An 11,518-nucleotide genomic window follows, 5' to 3' on the forward strand; every position below is an offset into this window, starting at 1 on the left:
AGAGAGAGAGAGAGAGAGAGAGAGAGAGAGAGAGAGACCCAGTGTCCATCTGTTCTGCATGTGGGCATACATATACTCCCACACATATGTACATATGCATCCCCCCCCCCAAGCACATATTCACAAACATTGGGCCAACTGTATGGTCTTAAACACCCAAAAGGAAAGTATAACCAAAGATTTAAGGGATCAATATGATTTTTTAAGAATACATATGTATAGCTAAAGGTAACATAACAAGAAATAATGCCAGACAGGAGATAACCTTCCTTTGAGTTGTTCGCCAGGGTGTCCCAAGAGACTCCCAGACAGTAACCCAGCATAGAACTGGGACAGTGAACAGCAGACCCCAATCTTATCTAAAGGAATATTGACAACTGATTGCTGCTAGATGAGGAACAGCTGATCTTCCTAAAACAAGGAACTCTAGATAGGCTGACGAGACTCAGCAGATGGACTAGCACTGGGGAATGGCTGAGGGCACTTGACAACACAGTGGACAGTAAGAGGGATGACAGAGTATACCGGCTCCAGTGGGAGTTGGGGAGGGGGGAGTATGGGTGGTGGCGTTTGAGATGCGGGTATATAGATGAATAAGATTGTTTGTGGTGTTCTGTATGAAATACACAAAAAAAATCAATAAATTAAAAAATGAGTTATATTTGAGGAAGAAGCATAAAAATTTGCTAAAAAATTTTTTTCATTGTAGAGATGTCTTTGGTCAGGTTTATTCCAAGATATTTTATTTATTTATTTTTGTGACTATTGTGAATGACAGGGTCTCCCTATACTCTTTCTCCAATTACTTGTTATTGGTATATAAAAAGGCTACTGATTTTGTAGATTAATTTTGTAACCTGCCACTTTACTGAAAGTGTTGATCAGTTCTAGTTTTCTCATGGAATTTTTGGGATCTCTTAGGTATAGTATCATAGTTTTGCAAAAAGGGATAATTTGACCCTTTAGAACTTTTATCATGAATACATGCTGAATTTGTCAAAAGTTGGTTGGTCCAGGTTTCAAGTTCTCTCAAGTTTTATTTTGGAGGGAACTGATGACTTCAGATCAGGTACTCTGGAGCTCCCACAGCAGCTCAAGTCAGGCTCTAATTAGGAAGCTCAGGCTTCCTTCTAAAGTTTGAACCCCTACTAAGGCTACTCAGAGCACAATTTGGGAAGTTTGCTAAGGAGAGGTCCAATTTTGGCATTCTCAGGCTGTCTGCTGAATTCTCATCCCCTACACCAGGTAGAGCAGATGAGGCACTCTCAGGCAGTCTGCTAAGGTCTCAGTCCCACTCCAGTGCAAGGCTTAGAAAGGTCTACCCCTGCTGTGAGAGGGCCCTCACGTATTCCCAGTCATGGGGTTGGGTATGGCTAGATTAGCAGAACCTCACTACTACATGGAGGCGGGATCTAGGTGCTCTCAGGCGGTCTTCTGAGGTCTCAGCCCCTATACCAGGTGAAGCCCAGATTAGACCCACTATACACTGCTTTAAAACTACCTTTTCCACTTTAAATTTTATGTAATTTATATAGGTCAAACACATCTAAAGAAAATTTATTGTCCACATTAATGTTTACTAAGAATGCAAAATACATATTAATTTCAAAGTAATCAATAAAAGATTATTGTAAAGTCTCAGTAATTTTTTAGAAATTAGTTTTTACTGAATTTTTGTGTATTTCATATAGAGTATCTCAATCAACCTTAATCATTTTTATCCCTCTGTCCCCACTGGCACCCTCCATAACGCACAATCTCCCCCCCACCACCACCAGCACCCATGGAAGTCATACATTCTGTCATTTGTGTTAAGGCCTGTTGTGTCAGGTTAGTGTCCCCAGACATTCCTCAGTGCAAGTTTACTTACTGAGGTCTAGTCAGATTATCTAGAGTCCCTTGCTTTAGGAAGATCAGCTCTCCCTTACCTAGTAATCAGTTGCCAATATTTCTTCAGCTAAGATTGGGGTCTTCTGTCCATTTCCCAGTTATATGCTGGGGTTTGTCTGCTTGAGTTTCCATGGGACTCATGTATGCTGCCACCAGTGCTGTAGATTCATATGAGCAGGGTCCTAGGAACTTGTCGGACTCTTATTTCCACATGTTTTCACATCCTCCCTGGCTCTTAGAATCTTTACACCCCCTCTTCTGGGATGGTCCCTGAGCCCTGGGTGGGTGAAGTTTAATATAGAGACTAGTACAAGGATCAGCATTCTGCAGGCTCTTAATCTCTACTATTTGGTCATTTGTGACCTTTTGTGTTCCTGGTTCTCTGTTACATGAGAGACCTTCATTAATTAATTAATTATGAGATTCATTAGTGACCTCTTTACCCCTGTTCTATGTTTTGTGATCCTTGGATGTGGAGGTTGCTTTGTAGATGTGTCACTTAAGCCTGGGAATTTCATGAACAATGTCTGTGTGTGACCAGTTGTACTCTGTAATCATCTCCATCTGGTGCAAAATAAGCGTCTTTGATGAGTGGTGGCTGGGATGTTTGTAAATATAGGGATACATGTTTTTCACATAGCAAGAAATTACATTAGTCTAGGGATGTGACAGTCTTGAGGTTTTCTCTAAGATCTGTGACCTCTCCAGCTATGTGTATTTGCTTATGTTTACAGTACCACACTTGAATTTCCTCCCATTGAGTGGGCTTTTAGTCCAATCAGGTAGTTGTTGACTGCCCCCAAGATAGAAGTGTCACTATTGTACCAATGCTGTATCCTGTGCCAGCTTTTGATGTGGTTATTTGGTCTTGAAGATGGCATTGGGCCATTGATTGATGTTTTCCCTTGGAATCTTCATAACGCTCTCCAAAGCTACGAGAGCTAGTCTTCAGGGGAAGTAGCTTCCAGTTCAGTTCCAGATCCACTGGTCCAAATTTTTTGTCCAAAGTATGTTCTGTCTTCAGCAGTTGGGTCTTACCTTCAAGTTCTGTGAGACAATTAAGGGCTGTGGCAGTAGCCTGTATTCTTCTGGGGGGGGGGATCTCTTGAACCACCCTAACCAGCAACTCAAAGGAAGTTTTCTCCTGTCTGGCAGTGTTTCTTGTTATGTAGCCTTTAGCTATATACTTGGACTCATGTAGAAATATTGTATGTGTAAATTTTTTTTAGGTTGTTGTAATATGATTCCTTAGGTTGTTATAATATGATTCCCTCTGGTTTCTTAAAACCAGCTAGGCATTATTTATCTCTCCTCCCTCTCCCTGTCTAACCCTTCCACCTTGGCTTCCCAATGTAAAGTGTTCCCATTTTCCCCATTTCTCCCTTGATAATACCAGTCTTCTATGGTCCCACCTCTCTTGAGCTCCTTCTTTCCCTTTTTCCCTGAGGTTTCTTGTATAATCCTCTCTCCCCATTTCCCATTTCAATACCCCCATTTTTATCCATTTCTCCCTTAGTAACACCTGCCTCCTTCTGTTCGTCTCTCTCAGTTTCTTTCTTTCCCCTTACCTCCCTGGTTCCTTTTCATTATTTCAGTAATTCTTTATATTGGTTACCTATTGAAACTGTAATATTTTAGATATACAGATTAAGCATCTCTAACCCCAAATTCTAAAATCCAAATCTTTTTGATCACGCACATAATATACCACAGTGGAAAATTCCAAGCCTGACATCATCATATGATACATTGAAGTCAACATTCAGACATGCTAAAAGTATTGTATGAAATTACCTTCAAGTTAGTTGTCTGAGATATATATGAAACAATGAATTTTGTGTTTATGCTTGAGACTCATCCTGAAGATATCTCATTATGTAAGTATAGATATGTCGTAATTGAAAACCACTTCTGGCCTCAAGAATTTTGGATAATGAATTTGTGACCTGTAATAGGTTATATTTTTGTTTGAGTTTTTTCTTTTTATAGAAAGGAGAGTTTATTTGAGCTTAGGGTTCCAGGGGAATTACAGTCCGTCATGGCAGGGAGGCATGGTAGCTGGAGGTGGCTGGAGCAAGAGCAGCAGAAGCTAAGCTCTCACATCATCACGCAGGCACAGGAAGCAAGAGCAACTGGATATCTGGCAAGGCTTAAGAACTCTCTAAGCCCACTCCCAGTGACATGCTTCCTCCAGGATAGCCACACCTTCTAAAACCTCCCAAAACAGCGCCACCATCTGGGGACAAAATGTCCAAATACTTGGAGCCTATGGGGGACATTTTCATTCAAACCATCACATTCCACCTTCTGGTCCCCATAGGCTCATGACCATATAAAATGCAAAATGCAGTTAATCCAACTTTAAAAGTCCCCATAGTCATTATCAGTCTCAATACTATTCAAAAGTCAACAGTCCAAAGTCTCTTCTGAGACTCAGGTAAATATTTTAACTGTAAACCTCTATAAAATCAAAAGACAGATTACATACTCCCAACATACAGTGGGACCAAATACACATTACCATTCCAAAAGGGAGGAATAGAGGCATAGTAAGGAAATACCAGACCAAAACAAGACCAAAAACCAGCAGGGCAAACACCAAATCAGTAGCTCCATGAACAACTTCTGGAACTTTACTTCCAAAGGGCTTAGATGGCACAGCCTCTCTAGCTTTGCTGCGTGCAACACACGTCTCTCTCTTGGGCTGGTACCACTCCCTGTATGCAGGTGTTCTTGGCAAATGCCTCACAGCTCTGGCATCATGGATGTCTTCTTGGGGGTCTCCATTGCCAACCAGGCTTCACCTTCCCAGCTTCACTCACTGGCCTATCAGGGCCTTCTCTATGCAGGGGAACCCCTGCTGCACAGTGCCTGGCCTCTGAGGCTCTCTGAAACTGTGTCAGAAGAATTGATGACCCCTTCACTCTTGCATCTTTCATACCTCTAAAGCCAGCACCAGGTGAATGACATTGCCAAATTTCACTACAGGTTTGCAATGGACTCCAGCCTGCTTTATCCATTTTAGAAGCTTTTCTCTTCAGTGGCCCCTGCAGCATTTTCCTTTCATGAATTAGAGGCTTAACTGGTTGTAGTCTTGCCCTGGAGGCACTCTCTCTATTGTTTAAGTCCAAATCTCTAGGCCTCTCCTTAATTACTTTAATCTCCTTATCAAAGGGATCCTCTCCAGCACAGGCCAAGGCTCCAACATTTATCTTCCTCGTTTTCAATCCAAACTGTATTTCTTTCTGCCCCATTTGCTCTTTTTCACTATAGAGCTGCATAATATTCACCATTAATATCCACACCACCATTTCTATATTAGGCTGTCTTGAAATTTCTTCCACAAGAAAAATTAGGCAATTGCTTTTCAACTTAGCCTCAGGCAAGCTTTTAGGTCAAGGGCAGACTCCAGCCATACTGTTTGCCAAAATATCCCAAGGGCTGCAAAAGTCCTTATTTCCCTCTGGAACTACATTGTTCTCAGCACTGCTTTCTTCCAGGCATTTACTAGAGTGGCCTGTTAAGCTCTGCTTACAGCAATCAACCACTTTTCTAGCCCAAACTTCCAAAGTCTTCCTCATTCCTCTAAAACCCCACATGGTCAGGTTCTTCACGGTCAACAGCCCACTCTCTAGTACCAATTACTGTATTAGTCACTTTCCTGTTGCTATGCTAGAAACACTGACCAAAGCAATTTATAGAAGGAAGAGTTTATTTGAGCTCACGGTTCCAGGGGAATTACAGTCCATCTCGGCAGGGAGGCATGGTGGCTAGAGGTGGCTGGAGCAGGAGCAGCAGAAGCTAAGCTCTCACATCATCACGCAGGCATAGAAGCAAGCTTGTTTAGTTTTTTGAGACACAGGGTCTTCCCTGTGGCCTCATCTGGCCTGGAACTCACTGTGTAAACCAGGCTGACCTGGAACTCACAGAGATCTACCTGCCTCTGCCTCATGAGTGCTGGGATTAAAGGTGTGGGCCACCATGCCCAGCTCTAGTTTTACTTTTTCAATGTGGTTTTCTTTATATTTGTTTTAGAGAATATTGGTTTTATGGTTGTCTTATGTCTTTGCTTTTAAGGTAGGGAATTTAGTAACCACATATAAATTCTAATTCAGTTTTCTTTTGTTCAAATTAGATTACAACATCGTCTCAATTCCTGATTTACTCCTTTGTGTTTCTCATTCAACAACATTCATGTAGTTCCTATTTTAGCACATAGCCCTGCTAACCCTGAAATCCAAATAAATTAAGAAATAAACTCAAGAATACATAGCAAATGCATACCCAAAGCTAAAAATTAAAGGGAGCCGGGCGTGGTGGCGCATGCCTTTAATCCCAGCACTTGGGAGGCAGAGGCAGGCGGTTCTCTGTGAGTTCAAGGCCAGCCTGGTCTACATAGTAAGTTCCAGGAGAGCTGGGGTACGAGAGACCCTGTCTCAAAGACTAAAGAAAAGATGTCACCATCTGAAAAGGTAGAAAAAATGGGTTTCAGGCAGAGGGAAAAGCTTTTTAAAAATATATTTATTGGACTGGCAAGACAGCTTAGGCATAAAAGGCATTTGCCACTAAGTCACACCCTGAGTTCAATCCTTGTAACTCATGTGGTGGAGGGAGAAAACCAGTTCTCACAAGTTCTCCTCTGACTTAACACACACAAAAACATTTATTAAAGCAAAATTGATGGACTTCATAGTAAATTCTGTGTGTGTGTGTGTGTGTGTGTTTGCAGAAGCCAGAAAAGGGTGTCAGGTCCCTTGGAACTGGAGGTACTGGTGTTTATGGGATGCCTGGCTTGTTATGTGGGTACTAGGATCTGAACTCTGATCTTCATGATTTCACAGCAGACTCTCTTAACCACTGAGCCATCTCAGAAAAATTCAGCCCCCAGAAAAAATTGTTATATTTGGCTTTTATCTTCTCATTTAAGATATATAATTTTATGTGTTACATGGATGTTACTTTGATCTGCCTAGTTCCATTTCAGAATCATACCCTCTTGAAGTTAGAATCACTAAGGCTATCTAGTTGATTGCTAGCAGATGTTTCTCATCTCAAGATCCTGTCTTAATTAGTCACCTAGTGGTCAAAACAAAAAAACAAACCCCTCATAATCCATCTTGGAAGCTCTGTCCCTTGTAGTTTTTTCTTCTGTTATTTCCATTTTCTTGGGTTAATCTCTCTTCCTTCTGTATATGAATACTAGGTGCAGAAGAAAAGGAATCTTGTTTCTCTCCTACCTCTCAGTAACCTTACCTAACTGGCTCTTTATTCTATGGTTGTTTTAAAGCATACCCTTAAGAGCAGTGGTGTATTTTATATCTCATAAAAGACAAATTTGAGTGTGAAATATTTAATAATGAAATAGTCTTCAAAATTCTTTTGACCTGAAATTGTCTTCATTCATTTTCCACTTAAAATTTTTTAGTATTTACTAAGTTAATGTGTTCTAATTGATAAAAATAAAATCCTGAAGGGTATACTAAATTAAAACTAAAAATTGCCTCATATATGCAAAAAGTCTAAGTGTAAGTAATCCTCTGATGGTAACAAGTTACTAAATATGAACTTTAAACTAAAACAACAATATTTCTTTTTAGTTTAAACCAAAGGTATGACTATAACATAGTTACAGTGTAAAGAGTGGCAGGCTGACTTCAGTATAGATAACTACTTAAACTAGTCATTCTCAAATAGGAATTGAGGAGCCCTGCACATATTTTAAACAGTTACTTTCAGATATTGTCATTGAAAAGTTACAGTTCAAACATTTTCTATAATAAGAACATGGATTGATCTAATATTAGAAGCAAAAATCTTAAGTTTAACAAATTTATGAAAGTGTTAGCATATGACTATCCTTTATGGCCATATTGTCTATAGTTTTGCATGTATGTCTCCTCAGACTCTTGGTGAAACATATTTCTTTGAGTATGCATGCCTCAAAATACTTCTTTTAATTACAATCTTTATTTCCTTTCATAGACACAGAATCTTACCCTTATCAGTGTGGAGCTACATGCTCGAACTAGACGAGATTTACAACCAGATCCTGAATTTGACCCAATCTGTGCTCTGTTCTACTGCATCTCATCTGATACTCCGCTCCCAGATACAGAAAAAACAGAACTCACAGGTGTAATAGTGATTGATAAAGATAAAACAGTCACTGATCAAGGTATTGTTTGTTTTTATTATATACTTACTCATTCTAGGATGAATCTTTTTGGTGACAAGAGTATTATGTAGCCCATGTTAAACTTGGACTTGCTTTGTAACTGAGGCTGGCCTTGAACATCTGGATCCTCCAACCTCTACTTTCCAAGTGCTATTGATTATAGGCATGTGCCACCGCATGTGGCTTAGAGTGAATCTTTTAACAGAATTTCTGTATTGGAAAATCAATCCAAAAACTCTGAAGCTATATAATGTAAAGACCTTAATAAAATTGGTAATTAATATATAACTCATAAAATACTAATTGTTCGCCGGGCATGGTGGTGCACGCCTTTAATCCCAGCGCTTGGGAGGCAGAGGCAGGTGATCTCTGAGTTTGAGGCCAGCCTGGTCTACATAGCAAGCTCCAGGCCAGCTAGGACTACAGGGAGACCCTGTCTCAAAAACACCAAGGGAAAAAAAAATTGTTCATGTAAAATCCAAATAATCATTGGAGTTTTTTAGCTTGGGTAGACAGTCTTTGTATGTAAAAATATTTTACTGCTAATATAGAATGACTGTTGCGTTAGAACACTAAGTTACTACTGTAAGTTAATGGTTTATGAGATACATAAGATGTTTTCTGTCTATCCTTCTAAATAAATATATTTTTGGTTCAGAGGCTATTTACTGTTATAAGCATTTTAGGAAATACAAGTATTTCTCTACAATTTTGAATGGTAACCATTACAAATGAATTGAGTTCGCTGAGGAGAAAGATTTAATATAGAACAAAGCCATTAAGAATTTGATGTTTAGGGGCTGGAAAAATGGCCCAGTTAAGAGTACTGGCTGCTCTTGCAGAAGACTCAGGTTCAGTTACTAGCACCCACATGGCGGCTACAAACCTCTGTGACTCCAGTTCCAGGGGGAGCCAACTCCCTCTTTCTGATGTCTGCAGGTATTACGTACACATAGTACATGTACACACATGTAGGCAAAACACTCATACACATAAATAAATTTTTAAAGAATTTTGTATTTAATCAGTAGCATACTTCAGTCAGCTGATACCAGCAAAAAAACCATTTTCATTAATTTTTCAAGATAGAGTTTTGGTAGTTTGAAAGTAACCACGACTTTAAATAATAAAGTGGGAAGACTTTATATAATAGAAATAGGTAAGCACTGACACATCAAGATTCTTTTTTCTTGGAGAGGTAGTCATTAAACATTTTCTAGAATACTAGTACTAGTGCTCTACTTAGCAAAACCATTCCTATTAGGAAGACCAAACAGAAACAAAGAAATAAACTTTCTTTGTAAGTGATATGTTATAGTATATGTGGAATTTTATAAATGAAGACTTTTTAAGGGAATAACTGAAAATCTAAAATTTTAATTTTATGTTACATTAGGAAAACCATTTAAGTGTTTTACTTGGGGAGGGGGTAGACAGTCATTATATTCTTTTACTGAAAAATAAAGGCTAATATTTTTATATACTGTAAAATTATATAATGTTATTGTATGATATAATGTTATATATAATAAACATTTTATTTCTTAGATATCAGATATCAGACCCCATTACTTATCAGATCTGGAATTACAGGATTAGAAGTTACCTATGCTGCTGATGAGAAGGCACTCTTTCAAGAAATTACAAGTATAATAAAGAGGTATTAGCTTATATTTTCTGCTTTTCCAGTCTTTCTTATTTAGTCATTTCTTACTGCTGCAAATAGCGTAGGTAAAGGTATAAAAGAGGAAGGAGAATCCTTTCTTATGATCCTTAAAAGTAGATAATTACCCCTGGAAAGAAGTCATTTGTATCCTGTCTCCCATCACCATTCCCATTCTCAGATAAGAGACAGGAAAAAAAAATATTCTATTTACAAGAATTAGGGGCCAGAGAAACAAAAATATTTGCCTCTAGCTCCCCAGTTAAATTTTAAGATGATTTTTCTATGATGTTTAAATAATGGGTATTTGTGAGACTAGAGAGTTGTCACAGTGGTTAAGAACACTGCGCTTTCAGAGGACCTGGGTTTGAGGCCCAGCACCCACATGGTGGCTAACAGTTGTTCATAACTCCAGCTCCAGGGGACCCAGTACCACCCTCTGACCTCAGGCATTGCACGACATGGGTGCAGGCAATACACTCATACACACAAAATAAGAATAATAAGTAAAATATTTTTAAAAAATAAATTACAGGTATTTGTACAAAAGTTCAGTTGTGTTGCTCACTTAAATAAGTTGGACCTTGGAACTACCATTTCAGTAGTGTTTTGAATTGATTTCCTTTGTTTTTTGACTTTGGTAATCTTGGCTGATAGTAAACTCTTGTCAGAGTTATGAAGAGTTTATTTCAAACAAAACCATTTTAATTTTAACATATGAAATTGAGGAGCTAGGGATTTGTCTCAGTAGGTAGAGATACATAATGCCAAGCCTGACAGCCTTTGCTCAATCCTTGGGACTTAAATGATAGAAGGAGTGGAGCTGGAGAGTGGCCTGCACTGGCTGTTCTTGCAGAAGACCCAGGTACAAATCCCAGCACCCACATGGTGGCTAACAACCCTTTGAAACTCCAGTTCCAGGGGATCTGATGCCCTCTTCTGTCCTCCACAGGCACTGCATGACATGGGTGTACTTACACACATGCAGGCAAGAGTCCATATGTATTGCTAAGGGCTACATAACAAGAAACAATGCCAGACAGGAGGTACCTTCCTTTGAGTTATTGGCCAGGGTGGCCCAAAAGACTCCCAGACAGTAACCCAGCATAGAACTGGGAAAATGAACAGCAGACCCCAATCTTATCTAAAGGAATATTGACAACTGATTGCTGCCAGATGAGGAACAGCTGATCTTCCTAAAACATGGCTCTTTAGATAGGATGACTAGATTCAGCAGACGGACAAGCACTGGGGAATGGCTGGGGGCAGCAACAACACAGTGGACAGTAACAGGGATGACAGAGTTATATGGGCTCCAGTACGGCAGGGGAGAGGGGTGGCTATGCCAGAGGGTGCCATTTGGGAAGTGGGTATATAGATGAATAAGATTATTTGGGATGTTCTGTATGATATACACCAAAAAAAAAATCAACAATTTTTTTTAAAAAGACTTAGGAAGCATAAAAATTTACTTCATATTAATTAATAGAGGTGATAAACATTACCATTGAAATCTACCTGATTTATATCCATACTCAAGTTCCACGGATCCAAGTGTAACTGACTGTGACTAGTAATAATCAGATATATAGGGATTAAAGATACATGTGCAAACATCTAAGCATTAGTAACATTAAAAATATAGGTAACAGTGGGGCGTGGTGGCGCACGCCTTTAATCCCTCCAGAGGCAGAGGCAGGTGGATCTCTTGTGAATTCAAGGCCAGCCTGGTCTACATAGTGAGTTCCAGGACAGCTGTGGCTACAGGAAGCTACAGGAAGACCCTGTCT

At 39.4% G+C, this 11,518-nt stretch overlaps 1 protein-coding gene across 2 annotated transcripts in view; it reads left to right on the forward strand.

Moving 5' to 3' along the window:
• The window catches only part of Rev3l (REV3 like, DNA directed polymerase zeta catalytic subunit), a 171,754-nt gene that overhangs the window by 103,146 nt on the left and 57,090 nt on the right, over positions 1-11,518 (forward strand). For both annotated transcript variants that reach the window (XM_029555725.1, XM_008852401.2), the window contains 2 exons: positions 7,873-8,065; positions 9,614-9,725. In XM_029555725.1, coding sequence (XP_029411585.1) covers positions 7,873-8,065; positions 9,614-9,725 — 305 coding nt within the window. The remainder of the gene's footprint in view (positions 1-7,872; positions 8,066-9,613; positions 9,726-11,518) is intronic.

Source organism: Nannospalax galili, unplaced genomic scaffold (assembly GCF_000622305.1).
Source record: "Nannospalax galili isolate Female #2095 unplaced genomic scaffold, S.galili_v1.0 scaffold646, whole genome shotgun sequence".
Taxonomy (NCBI): Eukaryota; Metazoa; Chordata; class Mammalia; order Rodentia; family Spalacidae; genus Nannospalax; species Nannospalax galili.